Source organism: Artemia franciscana, chromosome 4 (genome assembly GCF_032884065.1).
Source record: "Artemia franciscana chromosome 4, ASM3288406v1, whole genome shotgun sequence".
Classification (NCBI taxonomy): domain Eukaryota; kingdom Metazoa; phylum Arthropoda; class Branchiopoda; order Anostraca; family Artemiidae; genus Artemia; species Artemia franciscana.
Window position 1 is genome coordinate 6644277 of NC_088866.1, and position 25899 is coordinate 6670175.

Sequence of the window (25899 nt, forward strand, 5' to 3'; positions counted from 1 at the left end):
ATATTGAAGCTGCTATATTTTGCTTGTATTGGAAGTACTCTTTGGAGCATTCGCTTTTAGATTTAACTAGTTCATTTTAGAGGATATGGGGAACCAATTTTAGATCGTTCTAGCTTACGCAAGGATTTAAGTCAACTCAAAGTCAACTGAGCCCATATTTGTACATCCTTTATAGGCTAGTTAGTTTTGTGTGAAACAAATTGCAACAATTTTTTTTTCAATAATATGTTCAAAAAATTTAAATAGTAACATATCACGGCTCTAATGCTACTACTACTAACAAATCACTGTAGCATCAAGCTACCTAATACCAACACAGCGACCTCATAGGCTAGTCAGTTTCAAGTGAAACAAATTGCAACAATTTTTTTTTTACAATAAAATGTTCAAAAGATCTAAATAGTAACATATCAAGGCCCTAATGTTACTACTACTAATAACTCACTGTAGCATCAAGCCACCTAATACCAACACAGCAACGAATGCTCCTCAACTATAACCTTGGCCGTATATTTCACCTAAGCTAAAATTAAAATTCTTATATTCCTACAGGTGAGATAAGACACTAATTGATATTCCAAAATCTTAAGAAAATTAAACTTTCGGGCTTTTCAAGAGACAATTATGTCTTATAAATTTTTTTGGGGTGGAACTGTTGTTTTCACAATTTTAAAGCTGAAATTCATTGTCAAAAGGTTTGATTACGCAGTAAAATGTACTTAAAACTCAGTCAAAAGCCGAAGAATTTACTTTTGTTTTTGGGCAAACATTCAAACCTTTTACTACAATTTTTCGGTATTTCCTGGTTGTATATTTTCAAGGGTTTTTAGTAGGTTATTTGAAAGATTGTATGATCCTTTTTGCGCAAAAATCACGCGTTGTAATTTGAAGTTTTGTATTTTTTTTTCAAGCAGACTATACCGTTGGTAGCCTGGGTACATGCAGCCTTTCAGCTTTAAACCAAATCATACTAAGGGAGTTTTGAATCGACCTTTTTAGTCCTTCCTGAGATATTTCAGATAAGATATTTGCATAACCTGGATAACAATAGTTCCCTCCGATGCCTGGGAATCTATTTCGGTTCCGGAGGAACTTATAGCTCCCAGAACTTTTTACTGGATTGGACACAAAAGATTTATCCTCCTCCATTTTCCGTCCCTCAAAGTCCAAATTTGAGATCTATTTTAAATACCAGCTATTTACTTTACCTAATGCCTTTTATTTTACCTCGCTACTTAACCATGCATTGATTTTAAGTTCGGTACGGGCCTATAATATATAATTATACGCTTAAGTCGATCGATGATAACCCATTTTTGTATTCTCATCGTCTTGATACAAAATTCAAAGTTCCCTTGCCCTACAACCCACCTCAACACATAAACACAATAGTGTTTCCATAAACACAATAGTCTCTGTGCACCCAAGTTGTCTTGGAACTCCGACTCTCATGTTATGTTACACAACGTGAGAGTTGGAGCTCCAAACATCTGCAACAAGCGAAGTTTTCTACTAAAATGTGGGTGATAAAAATGGAAACTGGAAAAGCAAGTGAGCCCATTTTTCGTGCCGAATAATACCGAATTCTTACAGCTGCGTCTTACATCGTTGTCCCACTGAGTTGGATTTTAAATTTTATAGGAATTTTTGATGGGATAGGAAGCATTATAGCCAATGTACAAGCAGGCTTCAGAGTCTATTGCTTAGAAATTTATCTTCTGTCACAGAGAATGACTTTTGGGCAAGAATCAGAAAGCATTGTTGTCCACAGGGGCTTGAGGCTTTGTGTTATTCTTGTTGTTTTACCTTTTGTTCGTACCATGCGTTGCATTTGTGCTAAATCAGGACTTGACTGTTTTTAAACAGATCAAAATCTAGCCATAGATTTTGTTTTCATACCGTTGCGACAGCAAAAGATTTTATAGCGAATAATTGCGCACCTTTTTACTTTAGTTGTTTTCACACTGATATTGAATGTCCTTGCATGATTATGGTTCATACAAGGTAAACATTCCTATCTTTCTTCTATAACTCAGTGATGGAGGAGTATGGGTGATTAAAAGAGGACGTCCTTATGTGATCAAATTCCCCAGATAATTTTCGTTTTAACAAGAACCACAATGCCCTTTTTTCTAACAGATTCCATCTGTAACGATTAAGCCATTCGAATAATGTGTGGCTCGTGCCCCTAATAGTGACAGGGAAATGACTTTCATAGAGCCGAACTTTTTAACCTTTCAACTATTTTGAGCCACTTTCAAGCACAAAAGGGGTCCGCTTCTGTAGCAGGGTTTGATCTAAGCCACACTGAAGTAATGAGTTAGATTAGTAGGATGTAAGCTCATCAAGGGCGAAATGCATAATGGCACTTCGTTTTGTGTGGACTTCGCATTCATGGGGGGGGGGGGGGGCAAACACAACACCCGAAGCATGTACAATATTTCAAAATGGGACGTAATATGTGTTTTCAAAACTTCTATGTTGATTGAATCTCCCCGAATCTTTCCCATTTTAGTCCTGTCTGGGCCAATGTCAGGTTTTTGGCATGAAATGTTTTGTGGCAACTATTTCGAGCCACATTCAAGCACAAAAGGGGTCCTATGCTACAGCAGGGTTCAATCTAAGCCAACACTGAAGTATTGAGGTAGTTAATAGGATGTAAACTCATCAAGGACGAAATGCATATTAGCACTTAGTTTTGTGTAGACTTGCATTCATGGGGGACAAACGTGACATCCAAAGGCTGTACGATATTTCAAACTGGGAGGTAATTCATATATCTTTTCATGACTTCTATGTTAATTGACTCTCTCCGAGTCTTTGATATTTTAGTCTCGTTCAGGTCAATGTTTGTTTTGTGGCATGAAATGGCAGAAATCGATACTTTGCTCTGGCAAAATCCGAAACTTGCCTACGACATGATTTCTTTTATTCCTTAAAAAGGGTACAGAAAGTGTAATTTTCGGCTGAATAAGTCGTCCTCTGTGGATATAAACATATTTGTACTTGCTCCCATTATTTTTTGGTATTTGGTCAATTGATATTGTATAAAAGCAATTACTTTTTTTTGGAAGTGAGGATGATTTTTGAGTGAATTTGAAGGTATTATTGGCAATCAGAGACGTTGTCTAGAATTTAAATTGTGAGATTACTTTATAGTTCTTCCTTCGTACTTTCACTATATTCGTACGAAAAACAGAAAATAAAACAATGACTATTATTTTTTGGTATTTGCTCAATTGATATTGTGTAAAAGCAATTACTTTTTTTGGAAGTGAGGATGACTTTTGAGTGAATTTGTAGGTATTATTAATAATCAGAGACGTTGTCTAGAATTTAAATTGTGAGATTACTTTGTAGTTCTTTCTTCGTACTTTCACTATATTCGTACAAAAAACAGAAAATAAAACAATCACTATGAACAAACTGGAAATAAAACAAATCAAATCCATAGAAATAAAACAAACTTCGTAAAACAAACAATAATCAAAAGAAACTGATGACGCGTATTCTTTTGCTAATCGCCCAGTTTAAAAATGTTGTCATACAAATGGAATTTTACTAGAATAATTTACTTATCAGCAATGAAAAATATTTCTCATTCTTTTCCTGCTTGTGCAACTTGAAAGGTTCAAATTCTTTGACAAGGCTTGTTTACAGACATTGTTTAGAAAACACATTTTATTACAGATTAATAGAAACACTATTAATAGAATTTAACGAAAAAAAGCTTTTAAAATGACAAATTTTTAGTTTTTTTTTCAATTTTTGAAGACTGTTTTCATACTTTAGTAATTAATATAGTAATTAGTAATTAATTTAGTAATTAATATTTAGTACTTATATAGTACATGAAGGCCATAACCCTACCCATCCATCCAACTACATAAGTCCAACAGGATAGCCATACACAACCAACCGTACAGAATAATCCATGGACAGGCAGTCGTGTCGTAAGGAAGTATAAGTCGTCATTTACCAAATATTAAGAACAATAAAAAAGACAAATAATTCAGAGGCTATAGCCCAGCACAAGGGCTCATCTAGAGAATACACACTTGCCTATAGGGTTTTGGCACTTTAAATTCCCTAGCCAGGCAAGAGGCATGCCTACCATAGATTCCCTACGGCATCCCTGTGCTAGGTATCACAACCGAAATATATAACTATTAGAAAACCAACGTACAATAACTAAATAACTGCAGAACTTACTTACGTTGTGTTTGAACTCCAACTCTTATGTTCCAAAATCTGCTCCAAAAATCCGGAAATCTCCAAAAATCCAAAAAGCTAAAAAATCTGCAACAAGCGAAGTTTCCTACTAAAATATGGGTATTGAAAATGGAAACTGCAAAAGCAAGTGAGCCTCTTTACGCTAAAGTTTTTACGCTTTTAAAAAGTAGAACTGAGAGAAAGAGTCAAACTTTATCATAAAGAGCGGGACGCTGAGGCAGGAACATCCCTTTTCAAATGCGGAGTAATTTCTGTTCGTAATAAGTTTTAATATCTCTCCTTACTTTCAGTTAAAAAAAAAAATTGTTTTTTTTTATTTAATGACAATAATGAGGATCGTGTGATGAAAAAGATTCTTAACTTTGTCCTTGATTCCAATGTTTCTTAACTGTAAAAAGAAGACTTCATAAAATCTATAACTTTATCTTCTATATATATAAAAATAAGTTGTCTGTGTGTGTGTGTGTCTGTCGTGTGACGTCATGTTCGTGTGTCGACTGACGTCATGTATTCGACTGACGAAACATGAAGTACCGGGGACCGGGACACCGGGACATCGGGACACAAATGACGACCGGGACACCGGGATATAAGGAGTATAAATGACGACCGGGACACTCAAAGAGAAAGCGACCGGGACACAAGGAATGTTCGATTAGCAATCACCATCAACAAAGCACCGGGACACAAATGACGACCGGGACACAGGGAGTATAAATGACGACCAGGACATAAGTAAAAAAAAAACTATAAAAAACTAAAAAAAAGGTAAAAACTACAAAAAATAAAAAGAAAAAAACTAAAAACTAGTAAAAAAGCTAAAAAACTAAAAAAACTAAAAAAGAAAAAATAAATAAAAAAAGGAAAAAACTGAAAAATAAAGGAGAAAACCAAAACTAAGAAAAAAAAAATAAAAAAAACTAAAAAGGTAAAAACTACAATAAAAACTAAAAAGAAAAAAGAAAAAAACTAAAAAAAAACTAAAAAAAGTAAAAACAAAAAAAAAACTAAAAAGAAAAAAAGGAGAAAAACACAAAAATTTATTTCATCATATACCAATTCAAAAACGAATGTTTATACAGACCGGGTCACAGAGACACAAATGACGACAGGGACATGGGGAATATAAATGACGACCGGGACACAGGGACACAACTACAACGGGGACGCCGGGGGGCACAGGGGGATATATAAATGACGACGGGGACATAGGGAATGTTTGATTAGCAATCACCATCAACAAAGCTCAAGGGCAATCATTAGAATCATGAGGTATAACTAAAAAAAACAAAAAAAGGTAAAAAACTAAAAACTAAAAAAAAGACCAATTCAAAAACGAATGTATATACAGATCGGCACATCGGAACACAAATGACGACTGGGACACCGGGACACAAGGAATATAAATGACGACCGGGACACTCAAAGAGAAATTACAGACTAGGACACAGGGACACAAATGACGACAGGGACACAGGGAATATAAATGACGACCGGGATACAGGGACACGACTACAACGGGGACGTGGGGGGGGCACAGGGGGATATATAAATGACGACAGCGACACAGGGAATGGTCGATTAGCATTCACCATCAACAAAGTTTAAGGGCAATCATTAGAATCATGAGGTATAGATCTGAATACGAATTGTTTTCCCATGCACAATTATATGTTGCATGTTCAAGATTTGGTAAACCTGACAATCTATTTATATGCACAGACAATAGGACAGCGAAGAATGTTGTATATTCGCACGTTTTACGTAGTTAAAAATATATATATATATATATATATATATATATATATATATATATATATATATATATATATATATATATATGTATATATATATATCTATATTCATAGGTGGGACACAGGGACACAACTACAATGGCGTATAACTTATATGGCGCGTAACGACTTACGCGCGCGGGAGGGGCTTGGGGGGGCGAGAAGCGCCCCCGCCAACTAGGCACTTCGCGCCACCCCAACAGCTAGTTTCAAATAAAAATAGCCACTTCGAGAAAATTGCAGAAAAGTGAAATGTAATTTTGTCATTTTATTGATTGAATAAACTTGAAGTACCAATGAGAGTATGAATACGATCTGATTGTCCGATCTGATTAGGTTGAAATTAAATTAAAATTAGGCTTGAATTAAAAATGGAATAGTTGTGGGCAAGTCAAGTCATCGCTAATTGTAAAAAAAGCCATGACAGATAGTCCAGTTAAATGAGAAGAAAAACATGGTATTAATTTTCCCACCTTCATTGCCGTTTTTATCATCTCCCACTTATGCTACACCTCTCATGCATGTCACTCCACAATGCCGTTTCCTGTACTATTGGGTGCTAATAGAACAAAAAAGAAAAACAGCTGAAAAACAGTAAAAAAGATAGCAACAAATAGAGGAATAGCTTTGCTTTGGATGTGACCTAACAAATGTAGAATTTCGAAACAATCAAAGAAAAAATCTAAAAAACCATGGCTTTCAGGTAAGAATAGATCTAAGATGGGTACAAAGCATGCTTTATTTTGATGTCTTTTGAGTTTTACTATCGAAGAATCTCTGTTGAAATACATAGAAACATCTATCTTTTAGGTGGAGGGAGGGAGAATTTTTCAATGGGAGTCTTCAGGAGGGGATTTTTTGCGGGGGAGTCTTCATGGGGGATTCTCTGCAGGAAGAATTTTTTGTGGGAACTCTTCGGGAAAATTTTTCGTGGGGTATGGGCAATTTTCCGGATAGGTGGAATAGCCTACACAAAGGACCCTGTTTGTCCGTCTGTCAGTAGTTTTTCAATCTGAAAAAATAAAAAAAAAAGTTTTTTGAACTGAAAATAAAGAGCAAGATTAAAACTAGAAAAACATAAATTGCTCCGTATATAAAGGGGTTATCCCCCCACCCCCTCAATAAATTACTCTTTGCGCTATGGTTTAGCATTAAAAAAAACAATTTCTTGTTCTAATTAAGCGGCCCTCGTGTTCCTGGATCCGTTCTTAAAAAATTGGGACAAACAGTCAAACTTTAATGTAAAGAAGAAGGTATTGAGAAGGGGGCAACTCCTTTATATACGGAATATTACTGCTTGTATTTAGATTTGAGTTTTATTTTCGAAATATTGTCTGTTCGTTTTGGGTTTGCTCCTTAAATTAAATTCACAAAACTTGTTTTTCTTTATTTCATTCTGATTGTTTTTCAAATAGTACCGGTACATCCGGCTAGTCCTAGATGAAAAATCCCCCCTTTCACGGAAAACTCATCAATTGATATTTCCTCCCACGTAAAATTCACCTTCTCCATAAAATTCCCTCCGGACAGTTCTATCCTGGCTGAAAATTTCCCCTCCCCTCTATAAAACTCCTTGCTGATGATTAAGCCTGACAAATTTTCCTTAGCACACTTTCATTTGAAACAGACCAATTTCTAATCGTTTGCTCGATCTCTCCAGAGATCCCACCTTCCTTGGAAATTTTTCCCAGGTATTCAAGCACGCTAATAATACCCCCTGGACAATTCCCCTTTAACATCTCCCCATGCAAAATCGAGTTAGTAAAGAAAAATTAAGAGAAACAAAAAGAATTTCGTATTGGAATTCTGTCAAATCCCCCCAGTCCAAATGTTCACCTAGAAATTTCCCTCCCCTCGGAAAATTATTCTTATCCCTGAAAATCTCCCTAATAACAAAATGCCTCCTCCCGCAAAAAGTGTTTGTATAATTCGCAACACTATACTATACGTACAATAGTATACGTAAACAATGGGCAAACTTAATAACTTACAGGCCTCCCACGGATTTTGAGGAGTCATGTTACCCTTAAAGACACAGCTTTTGGATCTATCAACTATACTGAACAAAATGACTATCTCAAAATTTTGATCGGATAGGTTTGGGAAAAACGGGAGGGGGGTAGTTGCCCTCCAATCTTTTTGGTCACTTAAAAGGACACTATAACTTTTAATTTCCATTCAAATGATCACTCTCACAATCTTTAGAACTGTTATTTCGATTATGATCATCCCTGGGGAATAAGAAAAAAACACATATGTGATTTTTCTTCCGGTAAAAAATGCAAAATTACACATTTTTGTATATAGAATCTTGAAACTTCTGCATTAGGGCTCTCTGATCATCTGATGTTGTGATTTTCTCTAAAAGTCCTTCACTTTTAAGCGGTGTCCCCCCCCCCTCTTTGGAAAGTAAGACAAATTTGCTCATTCTCATTATTTTTGATGGGTAACACTAAACTTAGTGAGTTTTAAATATTTGGATCAGAATAATAAGCTATTTCTTTTGATGTATCTTTCAATATTCCGTTTTTTAGAGTTTTGGTTACTATTGAGCAAAGTCGCTCCTTACTTACAGTTTTGTAAGTAAGACCCATAGTCAGGCGTTTTCAAACTGTTTCTGCTCGCGTCTTGGACATTCGATTGACGTCTCTAATTTCAGATTAAATATAAAAAAAAACAAGTTTTTTTAGCTGAAAGAAGAAGCGACATTAAAACTTAAAACGAACAGAAATTATTTCGTATATGAAAGGGGCTGCTTCCTCATTAACGCCCCACTCTTTACGCTAAAGTTTTACTCCTTCTCTTAACTCTACTTTTTAAAACAGTTTTAAAACAGAGTTTACTTTTTAAAACTCTGATTACCACCGAGCACAAATACAGAAAGAAACCGATTCAGTCAGACCAAGAACTTGAGTGTGGTGGCTATATCAGATAAGTACCTAATAAACTTTCACTATAAAAAAAAAATAATTGATACAATAAATATCTTCTGTCAGTCAGCAACAAATATCAAGTTTTTCTCATCAGACAGCCTTTTCAAAGCATTGTTTTAAACTTTTTTTTTTACTCTGTCCGTACTTATCTCCTTACTAAATGGTATCTGTAGTGATGCAGAGGCATACGCAGCAGACACGCTGATAAGCTAATCCGTCCAATATTATTTGCAATTTTCAAATAAAATTCATCTTTTGTCACAGTTTTAATGTACTCAATACTCATTGTGTGTGGCTTTGGAATTTGATTGTTTATATTTTGATATTTTTTTTCTAGTGTTGCAGCCATTATTGGACGTCCAGACTGGGCAAACTGACTGCATTTTACCAGATAGATAAATGGGGATGGGGAAAAATACTTATTAAGTTTTACCGTCAGCGCTGCAAGAACCATCATGATTATACACAGCCACGTTGGGATCCCTACGTTCTCGAAGAGGTATTATATAAGTAATGTTCGAAACACTTCATAGTCACATCTGTTGATACAACAGACATCACACCGGTGGATCCAGGGGGCGGGAGGCCTTAGTTCCCCCAAGAATTTTCTGGTGCCTTCTTTCACTTTTTTTCTTTTTTTTTTCACTCTTTTTTTAGAACAAATTTGTCAATTTGGTCAATTACTGGCACCCTTGTCACATTGCCCCCCCCCCCAAATTTAGCTCTGGATCCTCTCCTGAGCCAACATTTTTGAACGCGTGTGTTTTTTCTGGATTAACATAGAATTAACATAGATTAACGTGTGTTGTTTAGACTAGCTAGTGCCTAATAATAACAGGCGTTATATGTTATGCCAGATTCATCTAATAGATATGAAAATTATTATTCCAACCTTTCATCTTTTCTAGGGTCAAAACATTATGCCTTAAATATTAACTCTGACTTGCCAAACTCCAAGTTTTGGCTTGAAAATGAACATGAACCAACTCGGAAAATTATGAACAAAATACTTTTTCCACGAAAAGTATTCAGCACATAAAATAGGAATCAGTACATTCAAAATTTTTACAAGCACTTTTATGGGGGCAAAAAATCAACTTTAAACAACCGTTTAAGTACATTTTCATCCACGCACCATATTTTTCATTGCTGATTTTTCTTTTTACATAATTTACATGATCATATTGGGAATCTCCAATTTTAACCCACTCCAAACTTCAATTCTTACATATTGATGTGTGAAATTTTAATATTGCATATACCAACATAGCCGTACTTTCATTTGGGACTAATTTCCATGACAAGTGTACGAACCTTTTAATTCGTGTTTACAACAAATTCACACTTTTTCAATCTAACCCTCTAAATTGCGGATTTGAGTAACTAAAACTTTAGAAATTCTACTTCTTTGCACCAAAAACTCCAGCACGAAGGCTTCTGCCAAGTCAGTTTGCCATCAAGCCATTGGCCAATAGGAGACAAAACCAAGAAAGATACTCTGAGTGAGAGGCAAAGGTGGCATTAGTCTTTTTGTTCTCTAATCTCTTTCCAGGGCAGTTTGCCTAGAAGGAGTTGTAGTAGGAACTTCAAAAGTGACTCATTCCATTGTAAATTGCAAGTTCTAGCGTCTTTTTAAACAGTCGAAAGTCATTGAGTTCCTCAAACACATCCAATCAAAATTTTGATATTTCCATTTTTTGGGGTACTTTAAAGCTTTATTAATAATTTATTTGATAATGACAACCCCCTCCCCCCACACAGCCTTCGGGGCAAAGGCTGCAAGCTGTGCCCTGGGGGCATGTAATGTTTTACTGAACATTATGGAAGGTTTTCATGGACAGAATCGGAGAGAACTAGGCCTCCCCGTCTTATTTTCCTCCAGTGCATGACATGATAGCCAAAATGTAAAACTTTACATTTACTTGAATTAAATTCAAGTAGCCATTGTCTAGCCCAGTCATCCAGCTTGTCGAGATTGGTTTGGATTGAGGCAGCCTCCGCCCAAGATGATGCTGCCTCGATGAGCTTAGAATCATCTGCATAGAGTGTGAGAAGGTTTTGGAGTATTTCAGGAGCATCATTGATATATATGTTGAAAAGTGATGACCCAAGCACGGTTCCTTGGGGAACTCCGCTTAGAACAGGTATAGGTGATGATAGTACACGTAGTCCTTTATCATTAATAACAGCAACTCTTTGGGCTCGTTCTCCCAGGAAGTCTACAATCCATTCAATGATGTTCAAGTGGATGCGACCAGCTTGAAGCTTTTTTTTCAGCCTTAGGTGTGCGACTTTGTCGAATGCTTTTGCTTGATCCAACAAAATCATGTCCACAGGTGTCCCTTTTTCAAGTAGTTTGGTGACTTTATTTTTTGACTGCATTAAATTTGTGTCCGTGGAATTGCCGTTTCGGAAACCATGCTAATTTGGAGACATGATGTTGTTGTATGTCAAGTGCTTAGTGACAGCAACATTTATGGTTCCCTCGAGAATCTTTGAAGTTACTGATGTTAGACTTATTGGCTAATAATTTTCAGCTTTTTCTTTGGAGCCTTTCTTGTGTATTGGTAGAACAGTAGCTTTTTTCCAGTCAGAGGGGACAGCTTTTTCCTTTAGTGATTTATTGAAGATTTTTGCTAAGGGCGAGGTGTATCTTTAAGAAGTTCAGCGGAAGAAGTTCAGCGTAAAGGTGAGAAGAACTTTAAGAAGTTTAGCGGACCCCAGGTAGTTCCCTCTTTCAAAAATATAACGTGTTCGATTAATTAAAACTCTATCAGCGACTTTAAATTTCTTCTTCACAACCTTTCCACTGAAATGTATAAGAAAAATTTCAAGTTTATTATTGCTGTGATGAACTTTAGGAGGACTAAGATTGGACATGCGGACGCTGATTATAACACCTGATTTTACTTAAATCTTTAATAAAAGCAACAGTATTTTTCAATGCACAATATCTCCAGATTTAAAGTTAAATTATCCTTATCAATCGTTCAGCCAATGCCGTCTTTATTGGACTATGCCAATTATAAAGTATTTTATTATATTTCAATAAAACCTTTTCCACATGTGGGTTGACAGATTCACTTCCCCGATCCTTTTGAATTTTTCTACAAGAATCTTGTTCAAAGATAGATTCAAGGGCTCTAGCAACTTCAAAGCCTCTCTTTGAACGCAATAGAATGGCAAATTCAGAACGACAAAAACGCTGATTGCTAGGAAAATATACCGTTACGGAATATTGCAACGTCTTTGAATATCGTTTAGAATCAAAAAGTCTGCTTGAAATATATGCAATGGGAAAATGACTTGAGCTTTTCGAAAATGGTTACCACGAGCTCGATGATTTTTATAAAGTGTATAACTTGGCTCACTCTGTCAATATTATGTTTGTAACTTCTTTTCAACTCCAGCGACTCTAGAAATTGTGGCAATGGAACCTAAAATTCTCGATTCAGCAATCTATATATATATATATATATATATATATATATATATATATATATATATATATATATATATATATATATATATATATATATATATATGCCTACCAGATTTTAGTTAAAAAAAACAAAGGTTCGGCCATATGTATTTCATAGTGACGCTGAAAAATAAAGAAGAAAAAGAAAACTGAAAAAAGAAAAAAGGTAAAAAACTAAAAAAAAACTAAAAAGAAAAAACACTCAAAGAGAAATTACAGACCGGGACACAAATGACGACCGGGACGGAGGGAATATAAATGACGACCGGGACACTCAAAGAGAAATTACAGACTGGGATACCGGGACACAGGGAATATAAATGACGACCAGGACACAGGTATTTAAGAATATCGTTCAAAGACAAATTTTTAATTGTAAGAAGATCGTTGAAAGAGAAATTTCTAATTGTAAAATGACTGATGAACCTACAATGGCAACACCCGAGGAAGCTGCTCAAAACGAATGTATTCAAGCCGAAGTAGCTGAGCTGGTAAAGCGTTATGTTTCAGGTTCTAGGTCCTAGAGGCTCCAGGTTTGAACCCTGGCCTTAGCATTAATACAAAAGAAGAAAAAAACTAAAAAAGGTAAAAACTACAAAAAACTAAAAAGAAAATACTAGAAAAACTAAAAAAGCTAAAAAACTAAAACAAAACCAAAAAAAGGACAAAAAACTAAAAACTAAAAAATAAAAAAAAATAAAAAAAACTAAAAAAAGGTAAAAATTACAAAAAAACTAAAAAGAAATAAAAACTAAAAACTAAAAAGAAAAAAAACTAAAAAAAAACTAAAAAAAGGTAAAAACTACAAAAAAAAACTAAAAAGAAAAAAAAACTAAAAACTAATAAAAAATTAAAAAAAATTAAAAACTGAAAAAGAAAAAAACTAAAAAAAGGAAAAAAACTGAAAAATAAAGGAGAAAAAGAAAACTAAAAGCCGGGACACAGGGAATATAAATGACGACCAGGACACTCAAAGAGAAACTACAGACTGGGGCACTGGGACACAAATAACGACCGGGAGATATAAATGATGACCGGGACACTCAAAGATAAATTGCAGACCGGGACACCGGGACACAAATGACGACCTGGACACAGGGAATATAAATGACGAACGGGACGTTCAAAGAGAAATTACAGACTGGGACACTGTGACACAAATGACGACCGGGATACTGAGAATATAAATGACGACCGGGACACACGGAATGTTCGATTAGCAATCACCATCAACAAAGCTCAAGGACAATCATTGGAATAATGAGGTATAGATCTGAATACGGATTGTTTTTCCCGTGGACAATTTTATGTTGCATGCTCAAGAGTCGGTAAACCTCATAATCTATTTATAAGCACAGACAATGGGACATCGACAAATGTTGTATATTCGCAAGTTTTACGTAGTTAAAAACATATATATATCTATAACGAAAAGAGAAATCTTTTCTCTTTTATCTATATTCACAGGTGGGACACAGGGACACAACTACAATGGCGCGTAACTAATATGGCGCGTAACGACTGTTATATATATATGAATACATATATATATATATATATATATATATATATATATATATATATATATATATATATATATATATATATATATATATACTACTAACTACTAATAACTCACTGCAGCACCAAGCCGCCTGAGGCCAACACAGCCACGCACGTTCCTCCTCCAACCTAATCTATTCAAAGCCTCCCTCTTTACACCCTTCCAGGAAGTTCCCATTTCCTTTAAATATTTATTTATGACATCATCCCAACCCAGACAAGGACGACCTGCTTTCCGTGTAGCCCTAGAAGGTTGGCCAAAAAGGACAATCTTCGGTAATCTGTCATCCTTCATCCGTAGAACGTGGCCTAGCCATCTAAACCTTTCTTTCATTATAGCCCCAGAAAGCGGGATTGAACCACACTTTTGTAATACAAAAGATGTTGCAACAAGGAAACGATAGACCTTTCAACGCCGGGAAAAATTCCGCAACGTGCATTCAATTACGCATTACCATCACTGATGAAGTTCAGTTGCAAAAATTTGTGACGCTAACCTGAAAATGGTAGAAGGGAGCCTCCTCTACGATAAGTTTGCCCTTTTACTTTGAAAGTAGGCATAAATTACCTTGATCTTCGATTTTGGGCACCAAACGACGTTATTTGGAAACATGAGTTAAATTTCCTGATGTTTGAAAAATTCGATTCGATTCAGACCTATTTCCAGTAATCAAAGTATTCAATGGCTCTGGTGGTGCAAATAGTTGAGGAAGCTTAACTTTTACTAAGGCGCAACACATTCCCGTTGTTTGGCCATTAAATTCTAATTTCGCTATCAAATTGTTTCGCCTTGCAATAGGGATAAATTTTAGACATAGTCCTGATTTGAACATCTCGACTCAAGCTATAATCATCGAAAGGGCAGTACTTGAATGCCAGGCGATTATACACGCGTTGCTTTTGTAATACATCGACACGCATTCTTTTTTTTTACTAGCTCTGTCAGCCGCAAGCCTGGTTACACGTTGCTCTGGTGATTCCTTGACACACCTTTTTTACTATTTCTATCAGCTGCAAGCCTGGTTTCGCGTTGGTCTGGTGATTCCTTGAAACGCCTTCTTTTTTTACTATCTCTGTCAGCTGCAAGCCTGGTTTTGCGTTGTTTTGGTGGTTCCTCGAAACGCCTTCTTTGACATAAGGCCGCAAGCCTGGTTTCGCGTTGCTCTGGTGATTCCTCGACACGCCTTCTTTTTTACTATCTCTGTCAGCTGTAAGCCTGTTTTCGCGTTGCTCTGGTGTTTCCTCGACACTCCTTCGTTGACGTAAAGCCGCGAGCCTGGTTTTGCGTTGCTCTTGTGTTTCCTCCTGGCGTTCCCTTTTTGGTGACATTATAGAACAAAATCTCTTTGATATTAGTATATATATATGTCATCATGTCATCATGTCGTTATGAAGTTAGTTGTCGTCATGTTTGTTATGACGATGACGTCATTAAAGGTATTTAAGAAATTCGTTCAAACACAAATTTTTAAATGTAGGAAGATCATGGACGGAAAAATGTTTAATTGTAAAATGACTGAAGAACCTACAATTGCAGCATTCGAGGAAGCTGCTCAAAGAGTCTATGCCAAAAAACTTACTGCTGATAGAGAAATTAAGAAAAGAAAGCGTGCCGGGGAATCACAAGAACAGCAAGAAAACAGGCTTGTGGCTGATAGAGAAAGTAAGAACAGAAAGCGTGCCGAGGAATCACAAGAGCAACGTGAAAACAGGCATGCGGCTTAAAGAGATAGTGCCAAAAGAAAGCGTGCCGAAGAATCACAAGAGCAACGTGACTAACGAGGATTGCCACACGCACATATACTAATCTGGCTACATTATAAAATTACTTCTAATGAAATTGATAATGTGATTTCCACTGAAATACCTGATGAAAATGTCGATAAGGGATTATATGATATTGTTGTAAAAAGTATGATACATGGACCTTGCGGTGCACTGAACGAAAATTCACCATGCATGGCCAAATGAAGGTGCACAAAGTAATATCCTCGACTTTTAGTACCCAACACAATTACTGGCAATGATGGTTACCCACAATATAGAAAAGGAACTACTGAAGATGGCGGTAAAACAGCAATAATAAAGAAGCGTAACGGTACCACCATCGAAGTAGATAACCAGTGGGTTGTTCCATATTCCCCATTATTATCAAAAACATTTCATGCACACATAAACGTTGAATACTGTAACTCCGTAAAGGCAATCAAATACATATGTAAACATGTCAACAAAGGCAGTGACATGGCACTTTTTGGCTTGCAGTCCAAAAGCAAAGATATCGACGAAATCATATAATATCAGGCTGGAAGATACATAAACAGTAATGAAGCTGTTTGGCGAGTTCTTTCATTTCCGATACATGAACGTAGTCCAGCTGTTGTTCACTTAGCGGTACATTTACAGCATGTTCAACGTTTTTATTTTTCGGAATCTAACGTGAACCAAAGAGCCCTGAATCCATCGGATAAAAAGTTAACTGCTTTCTTTTCACTATGCAAAAGTGATTCTTTTGCAAAAAAACTGCTGTATACTGAAGTGCAAAAAATTCTAATTTATGAGCACACGTAAAGACATTAAAATTAACTACAAATATGCGTTTCCGATTGAAAAACGATGACTCTGGTCAAACATTTTCAGATCAATTGCTGGCAATTGGAAACGGAAAGCTCCCAGTAGACTCATTTTCAGGATGTATACAACTACCTGCTGAATTCTGTAATTTAGTGACGTCCAAAAATGAATTGATTGAAAAAGTATTTCCGAATATTCTAAGAAATTATAAAAATAATAAATGGCTAAGTGAAAGAGCGATTCTTGCACCCAAAAAGATAGACGTCCACGAAATCAACAATATTGTTTTGACCAAGATTCGAGACCAGGCATTCCTTTACAAGTCAGTCGACACAGTTTTGGAACCAAATGAGGCGGTTAATTATCCATCTGAATTTTTACATTCCGTGGATCTTTCAGGGTTTCCACCACACGTGCTACAACTAAATATAGTCGTACCAATAATATTCTTACGTAACATAAACCCACCAAAGCTTTGCAATGGCACGCGACTTGCCGAAAAAAAAACAATGGAAAACGTAATAGAGGCCCCAATCTTGACAGGGCCTTTAAAGGGTGAGGCTGTTCTTATTCCTCGCATTCCCCTGATTCCGACGGATCTGCCTTTTCAACTTAAATGATTGCAATTCCCAATTCGATTAGAATTTGAACTAAAAAAAAACTAAAAACTAAAAAAAAAAAACTAAAAAAAAGGAAAAAACTGAAAAATAAGAGAAAAAGAAAACTAAAAAAATATTAATAAATATAAAAAATATAAATATAAATATAATATAAATTAGCAATCAACAAAGCACCGAGACACTAATGACGAACGGGACACAGGGAGTATAAATGACGACCAGGACATAAGTAAAAAAAAAAAGTAAAAAAACTAAAAAAATGGTAAAAACTACAAAAAAAACTAAAAACTAATAAAAAAAACTAAAAAATCTAAAAATCTAAATAAACTAAAAAAGAAAAAAAAGAAAAAAGGAAAAAAATAAAGGAGAAAAACAAAACTAAAAAACGAATGTATATACAGACCGGGACACCGGGATACAAATGACGACCGGGACACAGGGAATATAAATGACGACGGGGACACAGGGACACAACTACAACGGGGACACCGGGGGAAACAGGGGGATATAAATGACGACCGGGACACCGGGACAGGGAATGGTCGATTAGCAATCACCATCAACAAAGCTCAAGGGCAATCATTAGAATCATGAGGTATAGATTTGAATACAGATTGTTTTCCCATGGACCATTATATGTTGCATGTTCAAGAGTCGGTAAACCTGACAATCTATTTATATGCAAAGACAATGGGACAGCAAAGAATGTTGTATATTCGCAAGTTTTACGTAGTTAAAACCATATATATATATATATATATATATATATATATATATATATATATATATATATATATATATATATATATATATATATATATATCTATATTCACAGGTGGGACATAGGGACACAACTACAATGGCGCGTAACTATTATGGCGCGTAACGACTTACGCGCGCGGGGGGGCTTGGGGGGGGCGCCACCCCAACAGCTAGTATATATATATATATATATATCTATATAAAATAAGTTGTCTGTCTGTGTGTCTGTCTGTGGATCAGGTGACGTCATGTTTCTGTGTTGACTGACGTTATGAAATTAGTTGTCGTCATTTTTGCCTTGACGGTGACGTCGTTCAAGATATTTAAGACATATGTTCACGTAGAAATCTATTAATGTTTAAGTTTACAATGACTGATGAACTTACCATGGCAAAAGCCGATGAAGATGCTCAAAGAGTCTATGCCAAAAAACTTGCTACTGATAGAGAAAGTCAGAAAAGAAAGCTTGCCGAGGAACTACCAGAGCAACGCGAAAGCAGACTTGCTGCTAAAAGAGAAAGTGAAAAAAGAAGGCGTGCCGAGGAATCAAAAGAACAGCAAGGAAGCAGGCTTGAGGCTGATAGAGAAAGAAAGAACAGAAAGCGTGCCGAGGAATCAAAAGAACAGCAAGGAAACAGGCTTGAGGCTGATAGAGAAAGAAAGAACAGAAATCGTGCCGAGGAACTACCAGAGCAACGCGGAAGCAGACTTGCTGCTAAAAGAGAAAGTGAAAAAAGAAGGCGTGCCGAGGAATTACAAGAACAGCAAGAAATCAGGCTTGCTGCTGATAGAGAAAGTAAGAAAAGAAAGCGTGCCGAGGAATCACAAGAACAGCAAGAAATCAGGCTTGCTGCTGATAGAGAAAGTAAGAAAAGAAAGCGTGCCGAGGAATCAGAGCAACCTGAAAGTTATCGCCTGGCATTCAGGTACAACCCAGTCGATGATTATAGCTTGAGTAGATGTGTTAAAATCGGGACAATGTCTAAAATTTGTCCCTATTGCAAGGCCTTGAAATTCAATGGTGAAACAATGGGAATGTGTTGCGCCTCAGGAAAAAATAAACTTCCTCTATTGGCTGCACCACCAGAGCCATTGAAGACTTTCCTTACTGGAACTACGTCAGAATCTAAGTGTTTTTTGTCAAAAATCAGAAAATACAACTCATGTTTCCAAATTACGTCGTTTGGAGCCCAAATCGAAAATCCAGATCAATTTATGTCTACTTTCAAAGTAAAAGGGCAAATTTATCATAAAGCAGGGTCCCTTCTACCATTCTCAGGCGAGAATCATAAATTTTTACAATTGTAGCTTACTTCATCAGTGATAGAAATTCTGAATTGAATGCACGTTGCGAAATTTCTCCCAACGTTGAAAGGACAATCGTTTCCCAATTGCAACATCTTTTCTACGAAAATAATAATTTAGTGCGTCTGTTCAAAACAGCCATCGATTTGACGCCTACTGATACGCATAAAATTGTTATTTCCGCTGACAAAACGCCTCCTGGCCAACATGTGTGTAGATACAATGCTCCAACTATCGACGAAGTGGCAATCGTTATGGTCGGTGATCAGTTTTTACCTCGAGATATTATTCTTCATAAGCGAAACGCTCAGTTGTTAAGAATTGCTGAAACTCATCGATGCTACGATGCCCTACAATATCCTATCATTTTTTGGGATGGAGCCGACGGCTATCACTTTAATATTAAATTGATGAATCCAGCCCCTAACAAAGAAATGAATAATAAATGTAGTGCAATGCATTATTATTCCTATAGACTAATGATTCAGCAGGATGAAGAAAATTATATTTTAAAATGCCGTGAATTGTTTCACCAATTCGTCGTTGATATGTATGCTAAAACTGAATCAGAGCGTTTGCTATATATCCGCCTGAATCAGACCAAGTTCCGCTCTGAACAATACATTCATTTGCGAGATGCAGTTATAAATGACGGTCATACACCAAACGTTGGAAGATTAACAATTTTACCTTCGTCATATGCTGGCAGTCCCCGTCATATGCATGAATATGCTCAAGATGCTATTGCGTATGTTCGTCTCTATGGTCGTCCAGATTTATTTATTACATTTACATGTAATCAATCTTGGGACGAGATACTACAGCTTTTACTGCAAGGACAATCGGCGGTTCATAGGCATGACATTAAGGCCCGTGTCTTCCGGCAAAAGTTGAAATCACTGATAAACTACATTGTAAAACTTGAAGTGTTTGGGTCAGTGCGATGCTGGATGTACTCAGTGGAATGGCAAAAACGAGGTTTGCGACACGCACATATACTAGTCTGGCTACATAAAAAAATTACTTCGAACGAAATTGATGATGTGATTTCCGCTGAAATACCTGATAAAAATGTCGATAAGGGGTTACATGATCATTATTGTAAAAAATATGATACATGGACCATGCGGTGCACTGAACGAAAATTCACCATGCATGGCCAAAGGAAGGTGCACAAAGCAATATCTTCGACTTTTAGTATCAAACTCAATTACTGGCAATGATGGTTACCCACAATACAGAAGAAGATCTACTGAAGATGGCGGTAAAACAGCAATAATAAAGAAGCGTAACGGTACCACCATCGAAGTAGATAACCAGTGGGTTGTTCCATATTCCCCATTATTATCAAAAACATTTAATGCACACATAAACGTTGAATACTGTAACTCCGTAAAGGCAATCAAATACATATGTAAATACGTCAACAAAGGCGGTGAAATGGCAGTTTTTGGCTTGCAGCCCGAAATCAAAGATTTCGATGAAATCGTACAATATCAGGCTGGAAGATACATAAGCAGTAATGAAGCTGTTTGGCTTGCCTGAAAAATTCTAATTTATGGGCACACGTAAAAACATTAAAATTAACTACAAATATGCGTGTCCGATTGCAAAACGATGACTCTGGTCAAACATTTTCAGATCAATTGCAGGCAATGGGAAACGGAAAGCTCCCAGTAGACTCAATTTCAAGACGTATACAACTACCTGCTGATTTCTGTAATTTAGTGACGTCCAAAAATGAATTGATTGAAAAAGTATTTCCAAATATTCTAAAAAATTATAAAAATAATAAATGGCTAAGTGAAAGAGCGATTCTCGCACCCAAAAATATAGACGTCCACTAAATCAACAATATTGTTTTGACCAAGATTCGAGACCAGGCAGTTCTTTACAAGTCAGTCGACACAGTTTTGGAACCAAATGAAGCGGTTAATTATCCATCTGAATTTTTAAATTCCATAGATCTTTCAGGGTTTCCACCACACGTGCTACAGCTAAAAATAGGCGTACCAATAATACTTTTAAGAAATATAAACCCACCAAAGCTTTGCAATGGCACTCGACTTGTCGTAAAAAAAACAATGGAAAACCTAATAGAGGCCACAATCTTGACAGGGCCTTTTGAGGGTGAGGCTGTTCTTATTCCTCGCATTCCCATGACTCCAACGGATCTGCCTTTTCAATTTAAAAGATTGCAATTCCCAATTCGATTAGCATTTGCAATCACCATTAACAAAGCTCAAGGTCAATCATTAGAAAAATGTGGTATAGATCTTAATACTGACTGTTTTTCCCATGGACAATTGTACGTTGCATGTTCGAGGGTCGGTAAACCTGACAATCTATTTATATGCAGCGACAATTGGACAGCGAAGAATGTTGTATATTCGCAAGTTTTACGCAGTTAATTTGTATTTTGGAACCAAATGAAGCGGTTAATTATCCATCTGAATTTTTAAATTCCATAGATCCTTCAGGGTTTCCACCACACGTGCTACAACTAAAAATAGGCGTACCGATAATACTTTTAAGAAATATCAACCCACCAAAGCTTTGCAATGGCACGCGACTTGCCGTAAAAAAAAACAATGGAAAACCTAATAGAGGCCATAATCTTGACAGGGCCTGATGAGGGTGAGGCTGTTCTTATTCCTCGCATTCCCATGATTCCAACGGATCTGCTTTTCAATTTAAAAGATTGCAATTCCCAATTTGATTAGCATTTGCAACCACCATCAACAAAGCTCAAGGGCAATCACTAGAAAAATGCGGTATAGATCTTAATACAGATTGCTTTACCAATGTACAATTGTATGTTGCATCTTTGAGGGTCGGTAAACCTGACAATCTACTTATACGCACAGACAATGGGACAGCGAAGACTGTTGTATATTCACAAGTTTTACGTAGTTAATTTGTATTGTATCTATCTATCTATCTCTCTATATAAAAACGAGTTGTGTGTATGCATGTTTGTTTGTTTGTAAAAAGAGCGTTTGCATATGACGTCATTATTAGTACATATGGCTTTGTATATGGACAGACAATGGGAAAGCCAAGAATGTTGTATATTCGCAATTTTTACGTAGTTTGAAACACATATATAAATCTATCTATATTCACAGGTGGGACACAGGGACACAACTACAATGGCGCGTAACTAATATGGCGCGTAACGACTTACGCGCGCGGGGGGGCTTGGGGGGGCGCAAAGCGCCCCACCAACTAGGTGTTGGGGTGGCGCGAAGCGCCACCCCAACAGCTAGTATATATATATATATACTAGCTGTTGGGGTGGCGCGAACACCAACACCAACAATAGTATATATATATATACTAGCTGTTGGGGTGGCGCGAACACCAACACAACACGAAAAACAACACCAACACCAACTAGGTGTTGGGGTGGCGCGAAGCGCCACCCCAACAGCTAGTATATATATATATATATATACTAGCTGTTGGGGTGGCGCTTCGCGCCACCCCAACACCTAGTTGGTGGGGGCGCTTCGCGCCTCCCCCCCCCCCAAGCCCCCCCGCGCGCGTAAGTCGTTACGCGCCATATTAGTTACGCGCCATTGTAGTTGTGTCCCTATGTCCCACCTGTGAATATAGATATATATATATATATATATATATATATATATATATATATATATATATATATATATCTTCTATCTATATATAAAAATAAGTTGTCTGTCTGTCTGTGGATGGATGGATCAGGTGACGTCACCTGAAAAAACTGGATCAGGTGACGTCAAAACTGAAAAAACTAAAAAAAGGCAAAAACTACAAAAAAAACTAAAAACTAATAAAAAAAAATAAAAAAGCTAAAAAACTAAAAAAAATAAAAAAGGCAAAAACTACAAAAAAAACTAAAAACTAATAAAAAAGCTAAAAAACTAAAAAAACTAAAAAAAGGCAAAAACTACAAAAAAAACTAAAAACTAATAAAAAAAATTAAAAAAGCTAAAAAACTAAAAAAACTAAAAAAACTAAAAAAAAGTAAAAAACTAGAAAAACTAAAAACTAAAAAAAACTAAAAAAAAAGGAAAAAACTGAAAAATAAGCTAAAATAAAGGTAAAAACCAATAAAAAACTAAAAAAAAAACTGAAAAAACTAAAAAAAGGCAAAAACTACAAAAAAAACTAAAAACTAATAAAAAAAGTAAAAAAGCTAAAAAACTAAAAAAACTAAAAAAAACTAAAAAAAGGTAAAAAACTAAAAAAAATAAAAAATAAAAAAAAACTAAAAAAAAGGAAAAAACTGAAAAATAAGCTAAAATAAAGGTAAAAACCAATAAAAAACTAAAAAGAAAAAAAGGAAAAAACTAAAAAAAATTTTCATCTAAAAAACTAAAAAAGGTAAAAACTAAAAGAACTAAAAAAGAAAAAAATAAATGACGAAACTCAAAGAGAAAGCGACCAGGACAAAAGGAATGTTCGATTAGCAATCAACAAAGCACCGGGACACAGGGAGTATAAATGACGACCAGGACATAAGTAAAAAAAAAAACTATCTATATATATAAAAATAAGTTGTCTGTGGATCTGTGGATCGTGGATCAGGTGACGTCACCTGAAAAAACTGGATCAGGTGACGTCAAAACTGAAAAAACTAAAAAAAGGCAAAAACTACAAAAAAAACTAAAAACTAATAAAAAAAAATAAAAAAGCTAAAAAACTAAAAAAACTAAAAAAGGCAAAAACTACAAAAAAAACTAAAAACTAATAAAAAAGCTAAAAAACTAAAAAAACTAAAAAAAAGGCAAAAACTACAAAAAAAACTAAAAACTAATAAAAAAAATAAAAAAATAAAAAACTAAAAAAACTAAAAAAACTAAAAAAAGGTAAAAAACTAAAAAAAAATAAAAACTAAAAAAAACTACAAAAAAGGAAAAAACTGAAAAATAAGCTAAAATAAAGGTAAAAACCAATAAAAAACTAAAAAAAAAACTGAAAAAACTAAAAAAGGCAAAAACTACAAAAAAACTAAAAACTAATAAAAAAAGTAAAAAAGCTAAAAAACTAAAAAAACTAAAAAAACTAAAAAAACTAAAAAAAGGTAAAAAACTAAAAAAAATAAAAAATAAAAAAAACTAAAAAAAAAAGGAAAAAACTGAAAAATAAGCTAAAATAAAGGTAAAAACCAATAAAAAACTAAAAAGAAAAAAAGGAAAAAACTAAAAAAAAATTTCATCTAAAAAACTAAAAAAAACTAAAAAAGGTAAAAACTAAAAGAACTAAAAAAGAAAAAAATAAATGACGACACTCAAAGAGAAAGCGACCAGGACAAAAGGAATGTTCGATTAGCAATCAACAAAGCACCGGGACACAGGGAGTATAAATGACGACCAGGACATAAGTAAAAAAAAAAATTAACAAAACTAAAAAGAAGGTAAAAACTACAAAAAAACTAAAAAGAAAAAAAAACTAAAAACTAATAAAAAAACTAAAAAATCTAAAAATCTAAATAAACTAAAAAAGAAAAAAAAGGAAAAAAATAAAGGAGAAAAACAAAACTAAAAAACGAATGTATATACAGACCGGTACACCGGGATACAAATGACGACCGGGACACAGGGAATATAAATGACGACCGGGACACAGGGACACAACTACAACGGGGACACCGGGGGAAACAGGGGGATATAAATGACGACCGGGACAAAAAAACTAAAAAGAAAAAAAAAACTAAAAACTAATAAAAAACTAAAAAATCTAAAAATCTAAATAAGCTAAAGAAGAAAAAAAAGGAAAAAAATAAAGGAGAAAAACAAAACTAAAAAACGAATGTATATACAGACCGGGACACCGGGATACAAATGACGACCGGGACACAGGGAATATAAATGACGACCGGGACACAGTGACACAACTACAACGGGGACACCGGGGGAAACAGGGGGATGTAAATGACAACCGGGACACCGGGACAGGGAATGGTCGATTAGCAATCACCATCAACAAAGCTCAAGGGCAATCATTAGAATCATGAGGTATAGATCTGAATACAGATTGTTTTCCCATGGACCATTATATGTTGCATATTCAAGAGTCGGTAAACCTGACATTCTATTTATATACAAAGACAATGGGACAGAAAAGAATGTTGTATATTCGCAAGTTTTACGTAGTTAAAACTATATATATATATATATATATATATATATATATATATATATATATATATATATATATATATATATATATATATATATATATATATATATATATATATATATATATATATATATATATATATATATATATATATATATATATATATATATATATATATATATATATATATATATATATATATATTCACAGGTGGGACATAGGGACACAACTACAATGGCGCGTAACTATTATGGCGCGTAACGACTTAGGTTATTATGGCGCGTAACGACTAGGTGTTGGGTTGGCGCGAAGCGCCACCCCAACAGCTAGTATATATATAAAAATAAGTTGTCTGTCTGTCTGTGGATGGATCAGGTGACGTCACCTGAAAAAACTGGATCAGGTGACGTCAAAACTGAAAAAACTAAAAAAAGGCAAAAACTACAAAAACAACTAAAAACTAATAAAAAAAATAAAAAAGCTAAAAAACTAAAAAAACTAAAAAA

General features: G+C 35.2%; 1 protein-coding gene across 1 annotated transcript in view; it reads left to right on the plus strand.

The window, feature by feature from the left end:
• LOC136025918 (uncharacterized) overlaps positions 1–25899 on the plus strand; it is a 105902-nt gene that overhangs the window by 6637 nt on the left and 73366 nt on the right. Inside the window, exon 3 of the mRNA XM_065701989.1 lies at positions 9297–9458. Coding sequence (XP_065558061.1) covers positions 9297–9458 — 162 coding nt within the window. The remainder of the gene's footprint in view (positions 1–9296; positions 9459–25899) is intronic.